The 27,642-nt window shown below is 36.1% G+C and overlaps 1 protein-coding gene across 1 annotated transcript; it reads right to left on the bottom strand.

Moving 5' to 3' along the window:
* SLC35B3 (solute carrier family 35 member B3) lies at window positions 1-26,149 on the bottom strand. The gene is made up of 10 exons (XM_063298878.1): window positions 25,997-26,149; window positions 20,322-20,578; window positions 17,106-17,227; window positions 15,022-15,176; window positions 13,185-13,292; window positions 7,202-7,299; window positions 5,988-6,080; window positions 5,387-5,498; window positions 3,247-3,316; window positions 1-1,504 (listed from the first exon to the last, which is right to left on the bottom strand). Exons 2-10 carry the CDS (start codon window positions 20,520-20,522, stop codon window positions 1,354-1,356), a joined length of 1,110 nt encoding a protein of 369 aa, XP_063154948.1. The 5' UTR covers window positions 20,523-20,578; window positions 25,997-26,149; the 3' UTR covers window positions 1-1,353.
* Between the last annotated feature and the right edge of the window lie 1,493 nt (window positions 26,150-27,642).

The raw sequence follows: 27,642 nt of genomic DNA on the forward strand, positions 1-27,642 counted from the left end.
TAAGGTATGCAAATATACACTCATGTGCATTATTTATTTAGCTATAAAATTATTGTGGCACAGAATTTTAGCATTTGCTTTTTAAAAAACACACTACAGAAAACTCCACAGAATGATCAAATTTATAACTTAATTACGGTATCAAAAAATATACAAAATAATTCATCTGCTATTCCCTAGCTATTTTCTCTGTTTTCTCTTCTTTCATTTCAATATGCAAAAGTTGCAAGAAACTCTATTTTGAGGAATGAAGTTGGCTGGCTAATCAAGCCTTTCTGAATACTTATTTATAAGTGGGTATGTGCACAAAATGAGAAATGTATTTTTTCAAGCTCAGAACCAAATGATTCTCCTTAAAACATTTCATCAGAATGCTCGATCAGAACAAAACAGAAACATCTACATTTTGCTTTGAGCTCAGAACATTTGAAATCGTCTATTTTGAAGTCAGAACGATTTGTTTTAAGTTTGCAATGGTTTGTTCATGGTTGTATTTTATGATTAAAATACTATCATATGACAATTCAAAATAGCCGAGTTTTTGTTTTGAGGCTGAACCAATTTTGTTTTGCCTGATCTTGAAACAGAATTCTCAGCATGCTTGAGTTTTATTTCGAGCTTGGAACACTCAGATGGTCGTTTTGAGCTCAAAACATTTGCACAGCCCTACTTACAACGTTAGTTGAAAGACAATTTCTTAAAAGAATCAGTTATGTGATAGGAAATGCATAGACAGAAGACAGCTCTCTTCTCTAAAAGCCCTTAAGTTTTAGGAGATCTAGTTTTTCTCAGAGGAAAATTGCAGTGCTAAAACAATGAGAACAAAAGTAAAAAAAAAACTGGGAGAGATTTTATTATTTAAAAAGAAAGAAATGGCATAATGATCTCAACCTTGGAGGTTTAAACTTTCTCTTTTATCAATCAAGTTCTGATTTGTTTCAAGTTTCAATACAACATTACATTTAAATAAACATATTCCAACAATAAAACAAGATCCACTGATTTCAGCCACTGCACGTTTTATACAATTAAAATGCCCTAATTAATCACATTACCCACTCTCCCAATCGTTCCATTTATAGAGACAATCTCAATAGCAGCTTTCCCAAGAATTACTATCCTTCCAAGTCCCTTGTCCAATGGCATCATTCAACCAATCCCCTCTGAGAAGGGGACCCAAGTACTCAAGCAAGAAAGTTTTGCAGAGAAGCTGACATCAACCATCTGCTAGTAGACAAAATGCCTTCAATTCCTTTGGTTTTAACGTCATTCCCTTTGGAAAATGATTCAGCTGGAGACTATTGCAATGAAAGAACAGAAACAGTTTAGTGTAACACATGGCACGAGCCAGTTCTATACTGTTTGGGACAACGTCCTTGTCTTTCTATCTTCCAGAGATTTATTCCAGAGGTGGCGCAGTGAAGGCAATCTGATTTTATCCATATTCTTGCTGTAAACATTGAGAAATATGCCAAGGACAACTAATAAACCCGACCACACATACCTAAAAAGGGGTGGGCGGAGAGAAAAAAAAATCGAATTAGTAACTGCAAGGGTGCCACTAAGATTCATACAGAAGACAAAACAACTGCCTTAGAAGTGAAGCAAGTTATAGAGCTAAAAAAAAAGGTTATACGCACTCGTATCTTTTTCCCCCATTTCTGTATAACAAACTGAATTTGTACTGTTTCAACTTACCATATAAGGTAATCTTTATTATGAAACCAAGGCTTCTCAAACTTACTTTTCTTCCCAAATTACAAGTGAGATCACATTTGATTCTGATGTTTATTTTTAAAGTGAATGGGAAAACTCTGTTATCACAATAGCTTGAATGCTATGCTTATGCATGAGTTCCAACAGAAGGAGGGCATCACAGAGAGGTCTCAGCCCCAACCTGGTACTCACCAATTTTTGCATCTCCTATCTGTTCATATGGCCACTTGTCAGATATAATTGCAGCTGTGGCCCAAAACGTCTGGATAAATCCAGGTTAGCAAAGCCCATACTCTCACAAAACATAACTTTTTAAGGCAGGTTGTTCTACATCTCTATATTGAGAGTGCAGACTGAATCCCGAACTTCACCAGTTGAAGATGCAGGACAAATTTACTTCCTGCTCATTGAGACTGATTAGGAGCTAAAGAAGCAGGTAGGTTCCCCCTGGGCTTTTGACAGCCTTTGTCACATTATTTCGATGATGATGATGATGATGATACAGTATTAGACATTTGTTGTTAGTCACAGTCTGAGAATAACTACCAGAAGATCTAACCAAGTTTAACTGTACTGTTCTGTTAAATAATTCTAACATCACCATGGTAAAGGACTCCAGTCTAACAATGGCTATGTACCCATGGATGAACTCACAAGTGCATCTGCAAGTGAAGAAAAGGAAGACACATGGCATTCACCTCAAGGAAGACAACCCTGAATTGGCTGTAGCCATCCAACCATGAGGTAAAATCAGACAGGGGAAAAAAAATAGACCAACACAAAACACCTGTGCAATGACCACCTTCCCCACCTGATCTATCAAGGCTTGCCAATTCTAGCCAAAACCAATCCTGGAGATTCCTTTCACCTAACCAATGCATGACTCTACATAGAGTCCAAAAAAGGAAAAGGCCAAGACAAGAAAATAAATTAGCATTAAATGAATCAATAAATACTGATTTAATTAAACATGTCTCATTTGGAAAGTTAATTAATCCTTAATCAAATATTTGTTCTCTCTCTCACACGCACCCATCTCACATGCATAAACTAAGGTACATGCATACCTTCCCCTCCTTTGTTTCACCAGAAACAGCAATAAAGAAGGAAAAACAAGCCTGGAATGTTGGTGGGATAAGAGGAATGGGAGAGGAACAGAACTAAATGGAGAAAGAGAAAGAAAAGAAAGAGAAGCCTTGTTTAGGTGTTCTAAAAGGGGTTAACATTCATCAGACAAGGAGCCCCTTCCAGGCTAATCTTTGATTAAACTAATCTTCAAGTCTGTGCTTTTCAGCAGCAATGTCTACAGCCATTTGTGCAGTTACCTCTCTGTTTTCCACAGTGTTTTCTATTCTGCTTAGCAAACATCTGAAGATAGGTAAAAGTGCACGCACAAATGTGTGCAGGAGGGTCTAGTGCAGATTTCTCAGTTACGTTATTTAACTGTATGGTTTTTGTGAATATGTTTTAATAAAACATATTAGACTATAATACATCTTCACAAAAATGTGATATAAGAGTAATACTTACTGGAATGTGAATGGCTTTGCAAAAAACAAAAAAGAAAGGACAATTGTCATTGCTTTTCTTCCTGTTGTAACTGAAGGAAAGAAAAACACAGGACATTATAGATTCATTCCAACCCAACTAAAATACAACTTCTTAAAGAGCACTGTAGAAAATACAAATATGAAGCTTCTTCAATCTTGTATCGCTAGATTTCAATTGCCATATGCCCTAGCCAGTCTGTCCAACAAGCATTCCTACTGAAAATTGCTGTAGTGTTCAAGTCTGATACAGTTAGAAGGCACTAGATCAAGGAAGGGTGAATGTGAAGTAATTAAAAATATTGAAAGGTAGCGTGCTTAAGAGTAAGTTGTAATAACTGGTTATTAAAGTGAAAGCTTTCATCTCAGAATGAAACTTATCTACTGGTGACAAACAATTTCATTAATTGGCAGAAGATAGGTGATTAAGGCTATCTAACACATATTGCGATATGCTAGTTGGCTATTAGCTTGTAGCAACCTCCTTTTCTCGATTCTTTAGGCATCAGAAGAGTCAAATATCACAGGGCATTTATGGTGGAATTCCCCTGCAGACACAATATCAGCAAGTTAAGTTGCTAAGATACCTTGTCAGTTGTCTGATTCAGCACAAGATTTTTGTAGTTGTGGGATCTCTTATCAGCCTTTTACCACACTGTGGTCTTATTCTGCCATAATCCCTTGCTACGAAATAATAACGCAGCAGTAACAGAAATTCCCTGTCCCCCACCCCACCCCCACGGATAGCCAAAGGACTTCTTTATGATCATGGCAAATATTTAATCCCATTTTAAGAGAGAAAAATGGAGGTACAAGAAGGCAAAAGGATTTGTCCAAGGCCTTTGGTTTTTGGTCCCAGAATAAAAACTGGAATATAGACTATAAATATGAATGATAAAGTTGCTTATTATTCAGTGTTTTTAATGGTCTGGAGAGGCAACAGTTTAATTACATTTGCCTAATGGAAAATCTGGTTGACAACTGGTCAGCCTTATCTTGGGGTGCCATTTCAGTGGCTGTTACCAGTCAGACTGAGACTTGTAGTTGAGACACCCTATTGAGACACCCTATGCTAACCAAATGAAGCAGTAACATGTGGCATTGCCTTGTTTGTTACTTAGATCCTAATACTGGAGCATTAGGGTTGAAATTAGTCAAAGCCTTTGGACAAGACTTCACAATAAATCAAGCACATGTCTTTCCTTCTTGACCATGTTGACATCTTTCTGTCTAAGGCTCAGAAATAAAGCCCAGTGCATGCGGATGTTCTTTCCATCCTACAACTGTAGAAAAATGGCAATTTTAGAAAAAATATATTTAGTATGTTTTTACTGGGCTATATGGCAGAAAGCTGAATGACTATCTCTAAACTAATGCAATGCTACTCAACATATCCTTATTCCTTTATGTGTTATAAGGAAGACTGTTAAAAACCAACTAATCCACTTTTCCTGAAAAAACACTTATGGGCTGATCAAACATCAGATGTAATTTCAATATGTAAAAAGTAGTCCAGAACATCTGTCTCACAGATGTACCCAAGATCCTTCTAGAGCTTTCTGTTCTCTTATGAATTTTAATGACTGTTTGGTTTTTAATCTGAATTATTTTACAACTGATTCTGAGAATATTGTTGTGGTGAATACCATCTGTTTTAATTCTATCAGAAGATTTCTAGATCAACTATCATTGTAATTCTGTTAAAGATATAAATAAATAAATGCCAAATAAAAAGGGATTTCTAAAGAACTAAATGTACAATTAAGGAGCTTGGAATTTGTTTATATATATGAATGATATTCTTTTCCACAGCTCATTATGGAATGTCATAAATCTCTTACATGAATTTGAATTTACATGGATTTCTTTCCAATAATATCTGTATTAAAATAAAAAAACATTACATGCTTCTAATGTGCATTATCTCTCCCCACCTGAATCCAAAAAAACATTTCCAGAACAAAGGAACAGGCATCAGAGCAAAAGTAGAGAGCTTTGGTATCTTTAGGGGAAGAGCTTTATCAACCTACTTTAAGCCAATAAACAAATTACATAGTTTACAAGTTTTATCTAAACATGAAATCTGATTGAATTTTTCTGTTAATGTATAAATGCACTAATACCTGTTACAGCTAAAAGAGCCCCAAAGATTTTAATCAAAGCCAGGACAAAAGAGATTCCAAAATAGCCAGTCAAGGAAAATAAGAATGCATAGCCGTATGTTTGAACTGGGCGCTGCAAGTACAATGACAACATTATTAGTAAAATGCTAAACAAACCCTGAGGTATTGCAAAATGAAATAAATGACTTTAATACGCAGCTTGAACTAAAGTAAAATTGCTTAAAGCTTTCAAAGTTTGTATTTAATTTTTGATGAATAATGGATAAAGTAATAATTAAATTATAAACATCATTCCTTGACATTTCAAAGAATAAAAAGTAATTCTGATGAGGATGATTACATATAAGTTTTCAGGCTTAGTTGTATTACTGTACAGTGCTAAACATATCTACTGAGAAATAATTCCCAGTGAGTTGAAGAGGATTATCTTTCAGCCTTAATAAATAATACAATTTATTTATTTTATATATATATATGCAATGTTCAAACAGTGCAAGTAGAAAATTATTAAACAGGTCAGCCAACAAGTACTCAAACAGCACAAGAATGCAAAGTTTACATTTAAAAATAACGAAAATTGTAATAGAATCAACACATTTACCTTTGAACAAAATGTTACTGCAGGAGTTAAGCCAGCAGTGCATGTCAGCCCCAATAAAATGTACAGGAAACCTATTGAATAGGAATACAAAACCTGGAATAATTACAAAAACAAATTATTTAAACTTCTGTTGTTTTAAAAATGCCACAAATTTGCTCTGTGGATCTGCAAACATCCCCTTTTGGTAACATAGTATTTTATACACATTTTTCAAACCAAACGAAAGCAAATTCTGACATAACTAGGCTGGATTTTCTGAATAATTCTAACCAGACTCACAATTCGCACACACGGTGGTTTTTAGCATAAGTGACCTGTTTCACATAACTAAGCTATATTTTGGCAGTTAGCTAATGAGATAAACAACTAAGAAAATCGGTGCTGGGAAAATTATCCAATGGATGACATGCATTGCATTAATTCTCAAAAATGAAAATGTTTTGATACTGGGGCAAATTGTCCTGTTTGGTTCTGAAAAATACTGAACCATTGCTTTGAACTGACTTACATTTTATCCCAAGATTTTCGTAACAACAGAAGACATGCTGCATCACAATATGCTATTTTGATGCAAAAAGTAGCATTGAGGCACTTCATCCTCCGTTATTATATTATCCTCCTGTGCATAGGCTGCCATTTTTCTCATGAGACAGCTAAGCTGTGAACGTGTGCTACTTTAATCAGACAAAAAGTTCAGGAGCAAAAGCTTAAACTATAGATCTTCTATGGATAATACAATTTGGCCCCCACTACAGTATGTTGGTGAAGAACTCTGATCTGTAAACCTTGCTATATACAGTATATTATGGGAAATCAATCAAAGTTGGATATGTTTAAGATCCACCGATTTCAGTGAAAGAGAGAAACACATTCTTAAATATCCATCAAAATCAATGGGTCATTATATCTCTACAATTGCCTTAATCAATGCCTACTGTTTTCAGTATTACATTGATAAGATAAAACACTTCTCTCCTTCTATTCAAAATTAGCTGAATTTTTGAAAACGTTGCTTGATGTATATATTTTAAAAAAGATTTATTTTCTTTTATCATTCTCTTAGATCAGAGCAACAAATTATAAACCATATAACCAGTAAGATTTCTCCTAATATTTTTCACCTGAATTTTCAAAGCATGATTTCAAACAGAAGACACAGAATTCAATCCTGTAACTCTCAATTAATTGACATTTAAAAAAAAATGAGGATTTACCATTTCAGAATTTGAGCCACTGTGCAACTTCATTGCTTTTTCCTGCACATTTCCTATAACTGCATCTGCACAGAGGGCAAGGGATATAAGGACCACTCCTTCAAATAATCAGAAAAATAAAAAGACATATTTCAAAAAATGGAATATATTTAAAAAGTATACATATATACCCAACAATTGCAATTTTAATAGATATACATACTTATGAAAATGTCTAGAATATACCAACTGTGTAATAGTAAGCAAGTCTGGCAATCCAATCACAGAGATTAACATTCACTTGTCAGAAAAAATACAGCACTACTCTCTGTGCTCAGTTGTGGGGGAAGAAGGAAATCCTAGATCAAAGCTAAAACTTAAAGATTTCTTTGTACAGAACAAAAAACAAAACAAGGAACAGTTAGTAGGGAAACAGATAAATGCTAGAGTTTAAATAGCATTTTTGCGATGCCAACAGGATTTCTGATATTTTACCCATGAATAGCACCCCTTTCTTGATGCCATATCACAAACTACTATGGATTCCTCCCCCTTTACCAGAAGATCTTGTTGCACATTGTATGAGAGAGAGCTGTTGGGCTGGGGGGAGAAGAAAGCTGCAATAGACATGCAGAAAAAAAATAATCTAATCCTTTTGATTTGGAACTACTGGTAATTTAAAAAATTACCCAGTCATTCTTTCCTTGTAAACTGTTAATCATATAATAAATGAATTAACTTCACCAGCAGAAACAAAGATTTACTTTAGATACAGTAATCACATCATTTGATGATCTATTTTCATATACTACTTTTCTACTGTTGATGAGAGGGATAGAATGGAAGGCCCAAATGTTAGAATATGTTAACCATATATAACCACATTAATGAAATTTGTATCAGTATATTAATACCAGTATATTGTCATGAGCATATCATGCTAATCACTGTACTGCATAACATGATGGTATGGTTCCACTCAGTTTTAAGCCATGTAGTTGTGCAAATGGACATGTTAAAAGATTAATGGAGACCCAAAGGTGCCAAAAAGGTTCAGGAAGATTTCAGCTTAAGCAGCTTGTCAAAAAATATCAGAATGAAGAGTTTCAAGAAGACACCCAAAAAGAGCATCCAGAACAACAGATAATTACTATGTGAGCTGGATAAAGCAATAGTATTCTGGTGAAAAAGTACCAGGAACTGTGAGAAAAGTGCCAAGGTATGACTAACCAAGCTTTGATGGACTGGTCCAGTCTTCCTGAAAGATATAAAGATATCTGGAACTGTCCTCTGGAGCCATCACACAAAACAAGGTGCCATGCATGGTAGGCATCCTGCCTCAGTTCCTCTGGAACTCACATCTAGCCTAGCCAGCTGGAATTTGAATGGGGAAGGTATGCATGGATGTATAAGTAAGTAGCACTTTTAATTCAGAATGTGAACAGTAAAAGTTGTAAACCTGCATTACTTTTTATGTATCAGAGTCTTTGGATAAAAAGAACAAGGAACAAAAATAACGAAGAATGATTTCTGGCCTTCAAAGGGAAATATGCTCTTTATTTTGAAAATATACAAACACATACTTTTAAGTCCAAATAGTTGTCAGGGCTTTTGCTGGCATTTTTAATCCATTCACAAAATTCTTATTGCTATATATTTGTTTAGGTTTACCCCCCCCCCTTTGGCAAAACACTGCATCTCATGTTACTGAATACTATTAAAAGAGCCTTAAATCTAATTTTCCAAAGCTCAATGGACAAAATATTGGCAACAAGATGCATTGACTCGATTGCAACAGCAATTAAAGGACCACTGAGAGACTAAAAGGCCAGGCCGCCGACAGATCATCTTGGAAAAAGTTTGTTTATGTGATTGCTAAAAGGTGACACCAACTTTATAGCACTTAATCTATCAATCAATTAATTACAGAACTCTGCTGTTTCTGCTGTTCAGTGACACATATTTCTTCAGAGATGAAAGTGCTGATGCTCTCAGTAGAAAAGAGCATGGGACTCAGTGTCACTGCTATCACACTGCTTGATAACAGAAAAAGCTTGTAAAGCTATCTTTTAAAAATAAATAATAGCATTTAAAATCCTTAATTTTGCTTTTAAAAATCTCAGTTTGAATTTTTGACTTTGTTATATAAGGGAATGTTAGCTGCAGAAATATGCATACTGTTTATATCATATCTCAGTAAACTCTTATCAGTAAAATAAAAAGGTGGTTATAACACTCCTTATATAGAAGAGAAATAACATTATTCACCAGATAAATCTATGAATTAATACAATTTATCACCAAATGGACTTTCCACAGATCTGAAGTGGGAGTATGGAGTTGGCTCTGCTACTCACTGCCCCCAAACTGTGTGATCTCCTGCTTCATTAAGTGTGCATTTTGCAAAGGTCATGGAGTTCTACTGCTGTTCAGCAAACAGTTCTACTATGTACTTTTTTTTTTAGTTGCTAAACAGAAAACTAGACGCAAAAATATATTCCAGGACTCATCCTAGATTCATTACATAGCTATGGCAAATGTATATAAGCTTAAATATTTAAATTCAAATACCAAGTTAATGAAACAGGGTGTAATATAATATTATCCAATATTTGCTATCTGAATTGTGTGTAGTTCAGGCTTTTTAACCAAGCTCTCAACTTTAGGGTTTGATCTTTAGGAAAATAGGCATACAGACAGACAAGGAGTTGCAAATACATATGCACAATCTGTAGGATTTATTTGCACATTAATGTGCAGTTAACTGAAATACAAAGGGGAATCCAGACTATTCATAATTTTACTCTGGCAGAGACCTACCTTTAGACTGTTACCACAGCACTGTTCTACATGCTTTATGGATGACCATGCATGATCAAAACTTAAGTTTCACAGTGGATTTTGGCTAAGCTTTCTATGTTTCTTCCTAAATGTACAATGGATCAGAGAATGCTGGGTCACAGAAGATGTCTATTTATACAGAGCGTAATTTATAAACACTAAAATGAAACGTTTGGATGTTTATCATAATGTACGCTTCATTTCTGAAAACAAATTTTCCCCTAATAACCAGTTTTGTTAGTTAGATTCTAATTTGCTACAATCCTATTTGTTTCAGTTATATTAACCTGTGATATTTAAACAAAACAGGTAGTCCTCACTTACTGACCACAATTGGACTGGCAACTCTACTGCTAAGTGACATGGTCATAAACTGAAAAATCACATGACTGCCCCTGGCTTGCAACGGCAATTTGTCGGTTCCAGCTGCAATCATTAAGCGAATCACCGTATGATATCATGACTGCGATTTGTGACTTCCTGCTAGCTTCTCCAATGACTTTGCTTGTTGGAAGATGGCTGTGAAGGTCACAAATGGAGATCACACGACTGTGGGATGCTGTGACTGTCGTAAATGTGTGCCGGTTGCAAAGTGCCTGGATTGCTATCACATGACTGCAGGGATGCTGCGACGTCTGCAACTTCCTAAGTCTCCTTGTTCAGTGCTGTCGTAACTTTGAACAGCAGCTGAACAAATGGTTGGTAAGCAAGGACTACCTGTACTGTACAGCAATGGTCTAATGATTCTGGTCCACATAATAGTAGATTGTTTAGAGAAAATATTCTTGAAAGTTCTGCACAAAGTACTTGGAAACCCTCTAAATGGGTTAATGGACAATACTCAGCTCCTTTCAGTCTTTTTTTTAAATAAGATTTTTATTAAGTTTCAAGCAAAGATAAAAGCTACAGAAAAACAAAACACTACAAAGAAAAAACAAAAAAAGTGTGGAAACACAAGATAATTTTTTTTTAAATTACAAAAAGAGGTGACTTCTGACTTTTAACAGCAAGGATATACAACAATTTTCCATAATCAATCCCTTACTCTATATTAAACCAAAATCACATTATTTCTATAAATCATTCCATTGGCACATTATAAAAATCACTAAATACGGGTTGCTCCCTCCCTTTATATTAAAAGAAAAAAATATATAAACCACCTAATCAACTCCCCCCGCCAAGATAATATTTGTTTAATTATTTCCTTCCCACTACTATTCTATACATTCCTGTCTACTATAATAAAGATCAAACTAAAAACATAAAAATTGTCTGCTGATAATACAATTTTAATAATCTTAATCTTATTAAACCCAAAACCAGACATTTATTATTATTTTTATTATATCTTAATAATCTTAATCCAAATCGTTAAAGATAAATGAAGTCAGCCAAACCCTAAAAGCAATCCAGATAAACATTCTTTAACCCTTATCCCACTTCAAAATAAACCAGAGCATTTACATAACCCCACAATGCGCACAGTTTTCTTTAAAAAATTGAACAGCCCAACTGCCCCCCTCAAAAACTCAGACTTTTTTTCAGAAGACCTCCCATACATAATAACCTCTACTTTCCATGGCGTTCCATTTCACTTATGGCTTGCAACTCGATCTCTCCTTTTAATTTCTTGAACTCAACTATCTGATCTTCATCCAGCATTTCAACAGAAGTCGAAGAGACATTTCTGTCACTGTTAAATTCCTCAGTTTCATCCCCAACATCCCCAACCAGATGACACATTTTAAACCTCATAATTTCCACGATGTCCTGAATGCCTTGCATAAAAACTTGGTCAGAATCAGAAAGAATCTGTTTAAAATCTCGTTGGAAGTCAGAGAAAGTCTGTTTAAAATCCTCCATGTCTCACGCAGTAGATTATGGTGCCCTCTAGGAGCTTAACCAGCGAAAGTCAAAGATATGAAACAATTGCAGAATGTGTTTACATAAGCGAAAATGAAATATGCAGTTTCCCAGGGAAAATAGAAGCAGAAAATTAAAAGTTCAAAACAGCAATTCAACATGTAGGAAAATGCTAGTATCTTCAAATTTAGTACAAAAATAGTAACAGGGAGACAGTTATTTACTCTCAATCGTGATTAATATTTGGATGGAAAACAAAATCCAAAACTTAAAAAGATTTTTTTAAAAAAAAATTGGTCCCAAAAATAACAATAAGCACCAAGAGAACCCACTTCTCCTTGCTGTAGAAAGTCTCTCTTAGAGTACGTGTACTTAAAAGAAATATAAATTGGGTGATTTAGAAATGGGGTGGCTGGTCTTTAAGGCTACAGTGCAGCTTGGAAAATGGTGACATTCCAGCCTCCTGGCTGCTCTTACCAGTTGAGCGCGAACACTGTTTGCAATCTTCTGGTTGAAAGCAGACATCTGGAGAACAGATGGGGTCATTCAAGGCGTTTTCGTTTTTCCGGGAAAACACTCCTGGGCTTCAGGAAAAACCTGCCTGAGCCCCCAAAAACTGCTGCATTGTCAGCTCTGCCCGCTGAGCCCACGAGCACAGCTGTTCAGTCTGCCATGTCCCCCCTGGAAGTCCCGGCTCCTTTTATACTTAACGCAGCCTTCTCCAGTCAAGTGTCTTCCAGATGAGTTGGGGCTGTAGGTCTCAGAATTCCTGGTCAAGGATTTGTGCCCTACTCTGCTAAGTTATACAGGCTGAGAGGAACTTATGTTACATTAATAAATGCTTACGAGGTGCTTCGTGGTTTGTTAAAACAGTCTAGTTTTGGCAAAGAACAAATTATCTTGGCTATTTTATTTTACCTCTTTACTTTGTTAAGTTCAGTGTTGTTTTGATGAGTTTTGTTTTTGTCATTTCATGCTAATAAAGAAAACACAATCTTATCCATATAAAGAAGTACACATCCCCTCATCCCAATTCAACTGGATTTGCATAAGAAGTGATAGAGAACTTGCAGCTTTCCATGTGTTGCAGAAATATATATTAGTATTTCTTGGACCAGGAACAAATAACTAAGAGTCCCTGTGTTATGTAACTTTTCATGTCCCTGTAGGGATACAAGCAGAGGAGTTGGAATTCTACCAGTTAATAGTTTCACTTTATCTATATGCTCACTTATATAAACAAATTTCCAACATTCAAAACAAACAAATAAATAAAATTCTAAAACATAAAAATTACCTGTCAAGTTGAAATTTGGTGCAACTGTGCTATCAGCTAGAGTAAACCATATTAAGCCCAAGCTCATACATACTGCAGCAGAAACATCTGCGATATTGTAGCGTTTTCCTGTATTGTTAAAAAAAGAGGGGGGAAGGGGGAAGAAGCAGCAATGCTGATATCATTCACATGATGCTACATAATCAATGTTCTTGTTTTTATGTGGGCTATTTCTACACTGCAACTATATATGTATGTATGTATGTACTGTATAGTTATCAGTAAGATAGCCTTATCTATCTATCTATCTATCTATCTATCTATCTATCTATCTATCTATCTATCTATCTATCTATCTAGTCATTCATTCATACATACATACATACGTACATACTTTTACAGTAAAAGGAACAATGAATTTTGTGGCATTTTAAAACTCATTTGTTATCATATACATTTTCAAAATCTTTTGCAGTAACGTGGTACTACAAGACTGTTATTTATATATATTGACAAGAACAGATGAAACACTTCTTTGCACACTGGTGCCCTTTTCTGGGAGTTCATTATCTTTTCTTTCTACACTGTTTTGTTATTATATACGTTTACTATACTGATGTGAGAAGGAACAAATCTGAAGCCCTCACTATGCCATTAAAGGATCACATCAACCTGTCCTTTCGTGTCAACATCCTGACATAGTATCACCACAGAGGGATTATGTGCATTCTCTGCATGGTTTATACTGCCATTTGCACACCCTCTAAATCCTTCTATCATAAGCATGTTTAAATGGTACACTTCATCATGTTTTGAGCTGTTTTAGGTATTTGAAAAAGAAATTAAGTCTGAAATTTGCAATTTAAATGGTAAAGAGGATTTCAGCCTTGAAATCATTTTAACCTTTGACTTCAAATTTAACTGTTATCACTTAATCCACCTATTACTGTGATTCTTTGGTTAATCCTGCTAAATAACTTCATTGCAGTCAAATTTCAGAAGCAGAACTAGCGGCTTAAAAAAATACTAAGGATTCAGTTCAAAAGGCTGTTTCTGTAGTTTTCCACAGAGTAAAATTAAGTAATACACCAGTATTCTCTCTATGGGTTATTCTGGTGAAGCAAAAAGAAGAAACATTGCGCCTGGTGAATTTTATTAATAGGGGATATTGTACATCTGCGTTTGTCTCCCCTGTGCAAGCTTTTTCAAATGACTCACAACAAGCATGCTATTTTGTCCTCCCCATAGTTATGATGAGTCAATTAACTATGCACTGTCACTGAAATGGCTCATAAGTAGCATGGTCGACAAGTACACAGAAAGTGCTAGGAACATACTGATGTGCCCTGAGATTTCTGAGGAAGAGAACGAACAGGCTTTCTTTCCCTATATTTCGCAACATACTTTGAATGTTCATATGACTACTGAGTGATTGAGCTGAAATATATCCAACACACTTAACAAGTAACTTGTACTTTATAGCCTCTCTACATTTTAGGCAGGCTAAACCAAAAGCCGGCAAAATGTTCTTACAATAAGGCAGCTTTAAATGTTTTGCCAGTCATATCTTAAACTTACCTCAACAGCCTAAGATAGCAGAAACGATCTATCTTAGTTTGCAATTCTTGCTAGCAACATTTTACAAGATATATAAAAGTTCCTTGGAGAGCATCGGTGGATTTGAGGCCTTGTTTTTTATTTTGTTTTTATGCACATTTTATGCACATTTGCTATTGACTGACATTAAATCTCTAGAGGTTTTCTAGAGGTTGGGAAGGGGGGAGGAGAAACCAATGCTGGTTCTTGACAAGGTTATTTTCTGAAACGAATAGCAATCAATAGCAAGAATAAGCCATACCTTGTATAAAGACTCCTCCTATCATAACTGGGATCAGTTTGCAGCACTTGAAGATTACTTGTGTAGGATAATTCAGATATCCTAAGGAGGTATTTGACAAACCCATAGTCCCCACTGTTAGAAAAGCTATCATCATGTAGGTTTTTCCTGGGATCCTGGAAAATATAAATGAAGCTCTAGTATTGGGAGCAAATGGCAACAACTATAGAGAGGTTTAATTATTTTGGTATGTAAGATTATTAATAAAGTTGGTGACTTTTCCTGCAAAACATGGTATATATAAATGCTGAATTTTATTAAACGTAAGTCAGAATATTTTTAGCTACTCCAGGTAAAGCCTCAGTAATAGCCTGTTTTACTATTACAATTTGGGTCACTTTTTCTTTTGGTAAAAGAACTTGTGCAGCCTTCATGCATTGTTCCACATTAACATAGTGAAAGAAAAGAATGTAGTCTCAATAGCAATTATTGTCTCATTCCTACATTAATCAATAGGATAATTCTAAAATAGCTGTGTTGAGAATTTCACCCTTGACCTCACATAAAGATGCCTGATATAAAATCTGTCCCACGAATTCCATAGCAGCTTTGAGTGCATTTCTTTGACAGAAAGTTGGGATAAAAGTCCAAGGCAGAACTGAAATGTTCCTCTTGCAGTCCCTTCACATTTAGGACAGGCAGAATGAATAAGCTACCATATAGAAAGAGGTTGCTCTAATAGTCTACTTTATGCATGGAAGCCACACAGTCCATTGGATTCCAGATTTTAAGAAATGTTTTCACTGTATGCTAAACCAACTAAAATACTTTCAAAAGTTTTAAATATTTATTTCACGTATTTTGTGGGTAGAAGTGCTCTGTAAAAGCCAACAAAATATAGGTTTCATTTTAATTACAAGTAGTCCTTGATTAACGACCACAATTGGGACCAGAATCTCAGTTGTTGAGCGAATTTGTTGTTAAGTGAGACGCCATGACTATTTCGCTCAATGATTGCAATCCCACCACTCCCAGTTGTGGTCATTAAGTGATCTCTTGGGTTGTCAAGCAGGCAGAGTGAAAGAGCTGCCTGCCCAAGGATATCCCCTCCCCTCGGTGCATGGAAGGGGGCTGGAGGAACGAAGCAGAAATCTTCAAGATTTGAGCTTCATTCTTGAGGCTCCACGAAGGGTTTCCCCTCCCCTCTGTTTGCAACCTTCCCTGTCATGAGTAAGGATGGCGAGCAGGGGGCTCCCACCCAGACTGTCAAGCGCATGCGTAGCACTGAGGAACTGTTCAGCCATTCAGAGACACAGATCGGGACCGCCTTAACCTTTGGGGTTTATATGGCTGGGTTTTCCCACGCTTCCTCAGTTTGTTAGGATTCTTGTTAAGTACTACTAATAAATATTAGAGACCAAGTCATTGTCTCAGTGTGTTTCCTGGTAATCAGGACATTCCCTGCCAGCTTCCCCATTGACTTTCTGGGGAAGCCGGCAGACAAGATTGCAAACGGCAATCACTTGATCGCAGGGTGCTTGGCAACCAGTCGTAAATGTGAGCCAGTTGCCAAGTGCCCAAAATGTAGTCACGTGACTGTGGGGGTGGCACAACATTTCACAATGGCTGGAAGTGCTTTACAAGCCATGAAGCAGCCTTTCCAAGGCTGTTGTTACTTTGAATGGTCATTAAGCCACTGGTCGTTAAGCGAGAACTACCTGTATAGGCTAAATGGGAAAGTTATGTACCTGCTGCTGAAAAATATTTTATGAATTGTAGCTTTTGTATGACCTGATATGGGGATCCAAAAATTACATTTATATATAACTACTTCCCATTTTTAAAATGGTGTGGGGGAAGGAGGAAAAGTTATATTTAAAAGTCACGCATGTTCTGAAAACCCATCAGTTGGAGACATTTTCATAAGTTAACAACATGTGGGTTTTCTGAAGAATATTTGTCCTGACTGGTCTATTTTTCTTTCTTATTTTACAAACCAGAACTAGATTTTTGTTTAAATAATAGCCATTTAATAAAACTATATATAAGAATCAAGCTTTGAACAATACTTCAAAATTTTAAGACTATAAAAATAAATATCATACCGTCTCCTCTTGTCCTGAATAAGCTGTAGTTCTATAAGTCCAAAAATGGAATAAAACCCAAATTGTACTAATGTAAGATACCAGCCAAAGGATTTAAAACCTTCTACTGAAAATATCAGTTCCTAGAAAGGGAGTAGACAGAAACCTATTACAAAATGTGTTATGTAGTCATATCATATGATTTGTAATATTAATTTTCAGTTTAATTTTGGATGATTTTTTTAATATTGTTTGTTGACTTTATCAGATACAGTATAATCAATGGCATTAGCAATAGCTATATAGATCTGATTAACATTCAAGTTACTTTGGGATTAATTAATGTAGTTAATAATTGAACATCACCAATATATATAATGCAAGCACCAATGTTAGTATTAGACAGAACTAGGAGACAGTATGGAAAAACATTTTCTGCCTCCTGCCCCTAACACTGAATATGTCCCATTTAGTATTATATATCAACCAATTCCCTTTTGAAGCCGTCTAAGTCAGTACCTGGCTTTACACATTATAGTAAAGTGGTTTGTTTATCTCTGATTGAGGATGTTGTACAAATGGAATTAGTGAACGGTTAATTAGTGAATGGTTAATTTTAGGGAAATGAACCTATGCTTTGTCAGTCAATACTGATTGCATATCATGCTTAGTCACAACTGTAAACTGCATAGTTCATAGTTGCTTGACTTGCTCTCCATACAAGCCCTGAGCCAGCTACTGGTACAAGGCACAAACAGTTCCAGAAGTAAGCAAACCATGGAAATGTTGCTTATATGAAAGGTTGATTGTAGCTGGGTTTGTACACTATGCAAAGCTATTTTGTTCAGTGTGATATACAAACCCAATCATTATGGTTTAGCACAGTGTGTAAAGCAAGCCATTGGGGTGCATCCAACAAAAAGTAGTCTAAAAATCCTGCTTTAGTATTATTTGGAACAGCTGCATTTTATTGCTATTTTATTTTCAAACTTTTGCGTAATATTTGCTAATTTTACTGCAGCTGCATATTCATTTCTTGTTTTTACTGAGCTGCTCACATCTAGTTCAAGCTCCATCAATGACTATATGAAACTGGTACAAAATGCTCCAATGTGTACTATATAACTTTCATAAAATGCTCAACTTGCATTTTGTTGCTGGTTCATCCAGTTCCAAAAGATATTTCTACTGAAATTTAAATTCCAATTGATGCTATTGTTTTAGTGCAGAAGATGGAAATTAATCTACTGAATGAAGATTTAAGGCCTTCGCTTACATTGATACTGCTGCTGGCAAATATGGAACTTACTCATTATCGTGTTCATCAGGACTGAAGCCTTAAAATTATCTGTCTTCTTTGAGTAATATGCTTCTGAGTAGGAAAAATCAAATGCCTAGGTACAGTATTGGGAAGACCTGGCTTGGCAGCAGTGCATGTGGGAAGGATCTAGGGACCTTACTGGACTGTCACCTAACTAACTTACTAATTGGTGTTAGTTACCACTCCAGTTCAGGGGGACTCTATGGTTACTCTGAATGAGCAAGCAGGGTTCTGCAGCAGCTAAATAGACCAATGGAGTCTTGGATTATATTACCAAAATACTACATTCAGATCACAGGAGACAAACTTCCATTGCACTCTGCAATAGTTAGACTGCACTTGGAAAACTGCCTCCGGTTCTAGAGAGGGACATGGAAAAGCTAGGTTGCATTCAAAGGAAAACTACCAGAACAAGGAGTCTGGAAACCAAGCCTTAAAAAGAATGATTAAAGATTCTGGGCATACTTAGTTTATAAAAGTTAAGGCTGATGGTAGATATCACAGTGAGCTACAAAACTCGAAAATGATGTCTTGGGCATGAGGTGGCAGACCTGTTCTCTGTTGAGGGCAGGATGAAGATTAATGGCTTGAAATTAAAAGAAAAGCTATTTGGGATGAAGCTTAGAAGGAATTTCCTGACAGGAAGATGTGTTAACCAACAGAACAACCTTCTCAGAATAGCGGTGGACCCCTTGGAGGTTTTCAAATGGGAGCTGAATGGTTACCAGTCGGGGATCATTTAGTCACTCAGTAGAGTTCTTGAATTGTATCTTCTTTCATTGATCTCTTTATAGGGAATCCCAGACTACTTTTATCCATTCATCCTAAAGAATTTCCATGGCAGAAAGCACAACTTATATTTGTTGCTTCTCCTATCTGTCCATTATTCAGATATATTTTTCTGGGTTGCCCTATTCTGCACCTGTGCATGCACTGTTTTTCCTCATATCTGAAAAACTGTAACAATGGGACTACTGACCAAAAGATCCCATTCAACACATACATTATGATTCTATAAAAAGATTGCATGATCACTTCATGCTGAATTGATAGATACTCATCTGGACTTACCACTTCAGAGTCCAGATGACAATTCACTTGAATACAATTCCATAAAAAAAAAATCCCAGCAAGACAGGGAGAAAACTTAGAGCCCTTTTCCTTGACATCTAGATTTCTATTTGTAGGAAATTTCTCCCACTGCATGTTTATAGGATCCATAACTGCATAGCCCAAAGTTTCAACTCAGAGCAAATTATGCCTAAAATTGCTTTCACTAAATCTTAATATTAGCTTTATTTATTTATCAATTTTTTTATCACCGCCCATCTCCCCACACAAGGAGGGACTCTGGGTGGTTATGATAACTATTGATGATAACTATTAGTTATTTTATTTATATTCCATTCTTCTCAACAATTTTCAAAGAGCTAGATGGATAATATAATAAATTATATATCAGAAAATAATAAAAGCTAATGAGAAATTATTATACATATTTGCGAAACATGTATTTTTCAGGTTCATACTATACATATTCAAGTATATTATTAAGGATGTAAACTATTCTTTAGATCACCACAAAAATTTACTAAAAATTCATTGCTAATTCCCTAAGGTAGTAATTTAATTAGCTTGATACTTGGCTGGGTAAAACTTTCTAATATTAATGTCTATTTGAAATCTTTCAATGGGATCTGAACCCTGCAAAACTTTAAAGAAATCTCATTAATGAGTGGGCACTCCTACTTTCTTCAAAGGTGTAAGTCAGCTAAATGCCAGTTTATCTTGATGAGAATAGAACTTCCTCTTATTTTAAAAATCTTGCAGCTGCATCAAAATTACTATAAGCCATGAGAATTTTTGTGACAATTTTTCTACAGAAGAAATCATACACAAAGAATGATAGTGCTTACCTGCAAATATCCATAAATAAGATAAAACAGAAATACTCCTAAAACACAAATAAAAAACTGTGTAGGTTTGTTAAATTTGCTGAGATTAATTCCAAGGACGATCACATCATCTACTGATTTGATGTGTGGTGACATAGCTTGGGATTTTGATGGTATGGTGATAGAAACGTATTTCCGAGAGGAACTGAATTTCATATCCATGATTCCTAGTCTTCTGCATTCGGTAATTAAAAGTCCTTTGTCTGTTTGGTTGCCAGCTGAAACAAATAAGATTATTTAATCATAGCAACAGTTAGGCGAATACCTTATCTATTATGTCATTTAGTTGTAAATTGATTCACTCAGAGGCTGCAAGGGGATTTTAAAAATTTCAATACTTGTTATGATCATGATCAGACAAATATGAAGTGTTCATTATTTTTTCTATACAAGAACATATGGATTGATTCAACAAAAATAAATCAACATTAGTTAGTTAACTTTAATGTAATCCAGCTTTTGAAGACTCACTCAAAACCATGGAAAGAGACTTGAGTTTTAGAACACTTCTGCTTTTTACCTTACTACAACAGTCATACAGACATACAAAGAGAAGACAAAGAAATATTTCAGATTAGTACTTATAGATTTGCCTGCATAAACTATAGTCCTAGCTGTACAATATAGGGCATGTCAACTTCTCTAGCAACATATTAGTTGTCTTTGCACATTGTATTAGGCCATGATGGAATTTGCTTGTTATGTATTGAGCAAAACAGATTTGTAAAACATTTTTTATTGCTTGCTGTGTTGTATGGAAGCAGCCAATTATATTTTATTCATATAAAATAGGCAACCTTTTGGTGACCAGGGAAATGTATATTATTTGGAGGGGGAGGGGAAGAGTGCTACAGATGGCAGAGCAGTACAAAGTAGGTGAATCATGGGATTTTTGATGGGGTTTGGGCAGGATAATTTTAAAACAGATTAAGTTTATTTCAGGTCTTACGCTGCGGGCCAGCAACACAGCACTTCTAGCATATCTAGTCAAAAATCTGTGAGATATGGGACAAAAACAAGAGATTTTGGATAAAATTGCTGAAAACGTATGAGATGTGGTGATCCTGTGAAATTTTAGTCACTTTTCATGATCCCTATTTTATACTACACTTTTTACATTATAGTTTAGTATTGTTTTTATGTATTTCCTATCTAATCTCAATAGTAGCCAGAGGGAGTTTGAGGGATTACAAGAAAGTTGCTCAGGAACTGCAGGTTGTCCACCCCAATTTAGAATGTGTGAACAAGGTCTCCATATGCTGTGCAAAAAATTACCTCCACTTAATCACAATATCCTCATCTTTAAAATCTAAAATTAAATACATAATTCAGTCTAATTTACCAAAGAGATATTTAACCATTATTGCATTTCATGCATCTGGAAAACTGATTTGCAAGTGCTTGACTACTCACAAGGCAGAATAGATAAATAGGGTATACAAGAGGAAGAACAAACAAAAATTACTAGAATGCCTAACTACATGTCAATTAAACTTAGTTTCAAACACTTAATATATAATTGCTAACCTAACTCCACCCCCATCCCCCTCCTATTTCTCTCACTTATTCCTTCAGGCAAAATATACTTTTTAGCCAAAAGCTCCCTAAAAGTTTCCACTAGTAATTTATTTAATAGGTAGTTAGTAAATAATTTGTATTTGCCTGGATGTAACAGCAAATATCATATTTGTTTAGTCTGTAAGCAATTTGCTACTATGGTATCAACTTCTGTTAACTGAGCTTTATTTGTTAGCATACCTAAGGAAACTTTTATTTAATAAATAGTAATTCTTCCAAAATAGTTTAGCTATAATCAGTTGGTTGCTATTGCCAATTTAAAAAGGAACATTATACTGCGACTGTACAAACATTGTGTTGTAACAGATTCATATTCAACAAAATGTTATAAATGGAACTGTTACCAACTGTTTTTTTTTCTGTGCTTTCCCCTTTTATATTTTTTAAGAAGTTCCTGAGCAAGTCACCAGTCAAATACCTTCTGTTCAGATTTTTGTTGAACATATTGTTTTCTAATGTTCCATACTGAACACTATTCTTAGAAAGCTATGCAATAATTAATGTCTAGAAATTAATGCAATTTAATGAAAGATCATGTGTTTTAGCTAGTGTTTTCTTTTCAAAAACGTATTTTCTTTAAAAACCTGGCTTCAAAAAAAGAGCACAAGCCAAACTGAGCAGAACTCTACAGATAATTTCCAGATGCTCCTGAACTACAATTCTGATCAGCCCCAACCAGTGTGTCCAGTGATGCAAGGAACCTGAGAGCATCCTTGTCCACAGAAAGAGGGGAAGTGACAAGTACAAAAGGGTGGCGCTAGTATCATGAAGTTGTGACATGATTCATCATTTTGGCATCATGGGGACTAACCATGAATGCCTCGGGCTGGAAGCTGCAGTTCAGCAATAGCTGGAAGGCTACAGCTTCCCTGATACAAGGAAACTCAAATAATTGTCTTGTTTTTAATTTATTTATTTATAGAGCCACCCATCATAGCAATGACTCTACAAACATATTCCCGCATATATAACTCTACATATTCCTGCACATACACATACACATATAAATTAAAATTTGAATTTTCTCTACATCTTGTAATTCTATAGAAAGAGGATCATTGCTACTGATGCCATCTCCACACATCTGTTATCTTGGGTAACTAGTTTATAGTATAGAAAAAATGCTTGTCACAACCTTTTAACCTGTAAAACCTGACCACAATCCACTACCTCACCCTGTGGCAGAACTTTTACAGAAACTTCCACACCTTTGCACCGCACATAACTCTTGAGAAACCCCCCCCCCGATGTTACATAAATGCATAATATGCCATGTGAAATACATCTGGTTTAATACAGATTAGTTTGTGCCCTCAATTGTTCTGCCAGCAAAAGCAATTTTAATCAGGCCTGAGTTGAAATCACAAAATGTTGACAAACATATAAACAAAAAATTAAATAGAAAATGAAAATATGACTTCTCCTATATTTTATGTTTCCTAGCTCAGAGGTGGAATTTCCTGAGATGGTTCACCAAAATAACTGATTCTGTAGCAATACAGGAAACTTGCTAAATCTAGAAAAGCAAGCCATTCATAGATTTAGATCCAGACTTGCCACTGGACAGAGAGACCCAAATTCAGTAGAGGATCCTCTAGTAGGGGAGGGGCCATAATTGTGATGATTTCTTTTTCTTCCTACATATATCTTTCCCCATAATGACAACTTAGAGGCTTCTAAGCCCTGGGAATAACATGATGGTAAATACACAACCAACCCTTTCTTAGTGTGAAAGATGTGATGTAAAAATCTTGTCACCAGCTTTATCTCTGCTGAATTTTCAGTGAATTCAAAGATGCAAACATTCTAAAACAAAAAACAAAACAAAACAAAAACAGATGCATTTAACCTAACTGCAATTTAAAATTTATTAATTCAACTTTCTTTATTCTCTGTCCATAAACGTACACTTGTCTTTAATAAAAGTATAATGAGCACCTACAGCTGAAAGTGCATTAAATATTTTTTAAAAATCAACAAATTGTTAGGTATGTTTGTCACCTTGAGTTATTTATAAAAATAATAAAGGTGGGATAAAAAATAAAAACAAACAAACAAATACAATTGCAATCCTAAATTTAATGTCTTGAGAAAACGTCTTACATAACTCAGTGAAGGTTACTTCCTAATAAAAGCAGCAAGGGTTGAACCGAATATGTACCCAGCTTACCAGTGAAAGGAGTTAGAACTGTTTTTCAAAATATTGTTTCCATCATTTTTTTTTGTACATACAATGTATGGATTTCTTGTCTTTAAAAACCATATGACAACCAGGAACTGAAGAGATGAGTCAGCAGCATCCATAACAAGGAACTTGATGTAACAATGATGACATGTGTCATGGTGTCATCACACAAATGTCAATTATGTAACTGCACCATATTTGACCCAAGTATGCAAGTCATTTATGTGATGATATTATTTGACACCCTGCTCCTCAACATTTAGGAAGTGAGCTTTTGCTCCACAATGGTATGTAAAATAGGAATGTTTCTTTGGGCCATAAGATTAAAAGACACATGAAAATCCTAGACTAGCCTATTTTATTCATTAGTTTTATTTCCCACCTTTCTCCTACAAAAGCTTAAGACAGCCAAAACTAAAATGCAAACTAAATTAATGAAAACAAATTAATATTTATTGACTACATTTAAATTTGTTGGATATATTCAAATCTATTAATTTGTAGGTTGTTTTGGAGAGAATATATATTGTTTGTAATTGCCCTAAAGTTTACCAATATATTCTAGAAAAGACACAAACTTTTGATAGATGAGATCACACTTAACATTTGTTGGGTGGTTATATGTCTGCAACAGGTAGGGTGATGATGCAGCATGGGACATTTCTTTGAAGATTAAGCACCTACAGAAAGAACTGCACTAAAATGGAAACATGGTTTTGTTACTGTTTATGGTTTTATTTTTTAACATTATTGCTCTTCTAACCCTAACTTACTTTGTACACTGCATAGAGTTTTTGGAGTAAGGCTGTTTATAAATCTTATAAACAAATAAAGAACATGTTAAGGCTGTTTTAGGACCTTCCTTACAATTTCTGAATGTTTCTCATATCAAAAGGGCAGGAAATCTCTATGGTCCATGCTGTTTTGAGAGCTCCTAAAAGGAGATGGGGGGCTGATGTGCCCCTCCTTCTTCAGTCTAGGAAACTAGCTGTGAAAAACTGAAATAGGAAAATGTAAGTGGAGCACAAACAGTAATATTTAATCAGCTTCTGAAAGATCATGTATTATGTCAGCAAAGTACAGCACCAAGTGCTCATGAGCACACCAGGGCAGTTATGTCTGTTGATGGAGAGAGGAACAGGCTACTATTCACTTCTCTCTGCTAATTTGGGGGTAATTTTGGAGGAGAGGCCCATGTCACTTCCCTCCCCAACTAACATCTGATGGCCTATCTTGACTCTCCCACCTTACAAGTTATTTAGGAGTTCAGCTGTAAGAGCTGCCAATGAGCAACCCTTAGCACTGATTTCTCTGCCATCCACCCTGCCACAGGTGGCCTAAAGCAGCTCCTAAGGGTGAGCACTCTTCTTCCTTCCCTAGCTTTCCAGATGCAGCGATTTTGAAAAATATTCTTGAGCTGCCCCACCAGATAAGCATCATCAGCTGTGAAAAGCGACAAGGGGAGGTCACCGGGCTGCATGCTTACTCAGTGTGAAGCTGCACTTGCTCTTTTCCTCGCCGGACACCCCTTCATCCTTTGAAATGGGTTGCTGCAATGGGATGCAGGATTTGGGGTGCATGCCTCAGAAAGAAAATGAGGAGTAATGAAGAGTGGTGGTGATGGTGCAGAATATTACCGTTTCATTCAGCTTGAACGGGTAAAGCCGGAAGGAGAATGAAAATGCACCCTGCCAAAGTGAAGGACCTGCCATCACGGACCGGGTAGGGCGAGGCGGCAAGAAGACCCCTTGCCGGGCATAGCCCAGCCCAGCCTCGCCTTTCTTCGCCCGGCTGCCGGGGATATCCGCCCGCAAGAAACTGCACCGCGACTATCCCTCCCTGTGATCAAGCCGGGGAGGAGAGGCGTCAGTACCTGAGTCCGGAGAGACGGTTTGGCCACAACCAGGAAAGGGGGAGGAGGAAGCGGAGGAGGAGGAGGAGGAGGAGGAGGAGGCAGCCGGCCCGAGCTGGACTGCTCCAGCAGCCGCCACAGCTGCACTCCCCCTCAAGCTCCCAAAATGGCGGGGAGCGCAGAGCTCATCGAACTAGCCACCTCTGACATCTGTGGCTCGGCGCTTGCTCGGCTGGGCCTGAAAAATCGGGCACGGTGCGCCGTTCGCTGGTTCGCTTCCTTCTGGACGACCGCGGTGGATCCATCTTGCGGTTGCCGCAGCCGGCGGTTCTATCTTTCAGGAAAGTGGGGAGAGAATGGCAGCGGTCGCACCCGGCACTACACGCTTCCAGTGATTCACCCATACATTCACAATATCTGTATAACTTGTCTTCAGTATCTGTATATAGACAACATCTGTGGAGTTGAACTGGATATACTGCATGCTTTGCTGCCTTGATCTACCCTGATAAATATACGGGAAACTCAAGAGAAGATGTGTTTAATGCTCTTCTGCCTATCTTCGCATCGTATACTTATTTTTTTTCTTGGATATCTTTCAGATCGCTGATATTTCTTGGATAAGGAAGAGGACTTAGCTTTCCAGTAATGTATGTAGGACTACCCATTTGTAGTCGATAAATTAGTTCGATTAATCCAGTGTTTCAGCTGTTGAACAACTTTCCTCTGATGAATATGTTATCACTGAAAAGATAATTAGCTTTAAAACTATTGCAAAAGCAAAACGCTTAAAGCAAGGATTTTGTCCTGTGAATAAGATCTTTCCCCTGTGCTGTTACATATTCATGCATTGTCACAAATCTTTAAATAGAATTAATTTTTTTTCTATAAGTGTATGCTGATCTGTGTCACCACAAATGGTAGCACCTGGCCAAACTTATTTATTTAAAAGATTTATATAGCAGCCCAACTTGTGTAATTGTGACTCCAGACAGTGTACATCAAATTAAAAAAAACAAAACATGACAATTCTTTAAAAAATAAAAACATAAAATCAAAAGAAATGAAATCCATAACCTCAACTAAGTAGTTTTTGACCTGGACAGTATATGGATGGGAGAAAATGAGGAAATCCCATAGATTAGAGTAGGTTACACTGGGAAGTAAATCAAAATCAACAAGAGTGCAGCTTGACTCGGGAGATGATACTTAATGCTGACTTAATGATTTGATTGATTTAACTGTACACGATCAATTGACTAAGATTTAATTGGGCATCCCTAGTTATTTCTTTACAACGTTGCCATGATGTTCTCCAGGTAATGTAGAAACAGTTCATCTATCTAATTTATTTTCATTCTTTCATCCAGAGATTGTAAGTTTCTAATTTTTAACAGTTTACCTATTAAGGCTGCCAACTTATTTTTTGGCTGCTGCATGCAAGAAAAAGGGTTTCTTGCATGCAGAACTAGTTTATATATGCCTTTCCCTAAGATTCCAGTATAAGACTAGATTGGTTCTGTATTCAGAGTGATACAGGTGACTCTACCCCACCTGGAACAGATCCCTCCACAAATGTTTAGTAACCACCTACTCTAGAGCTCTCAGATGGTGGCAGTGCTCCAATAGCCGTATCAAAAGAAAATATACCACTGCTTGTATAAAAA

Source organism: Candoia aspera, chromosome 3 (genome assembly GCF_035149785.1).
Source record: "Candoia aspera isolate rCanAsp1 chromosome 3, rCanAsp1.hap2, whole genome shotgun sequence".
In the NCBI taxonomy this organism is placed as follows: domain Eukaryota; kingdom Metazoa; phylum Chordata; class Lepidosauria; order Squamata; family Boidae; genus Candoia; species Candoia aspera.

What these genes read in the sequence shown, in the direction of transcription:
- SLC35B3 (XM_063298878.1), bottom strand. Translation starts at nt 20,522, where the DNA reads ATGGATATGAAATTCAGTTCCTCTCGGAAATACGTTTCTATCACCATA. An exon ending in ATTCAGGACAAGAGGAGACG is followed by an intron (nt 15,177 to 17,105) that starts GTATGATATTTA and finishes TATATTTTCCAG; the next exon opens with GATCCCAGGAAAAACCTACA. An exon ending in GGCTCTTTTAGCTGTAACAG is followed by an intron (nt 3,317 to 5,386) that starts GTATTAGTGCAT and finishes TCTTTCCTTCAG; the next exon opens with TTACAACAGGAAGAAAAGCA.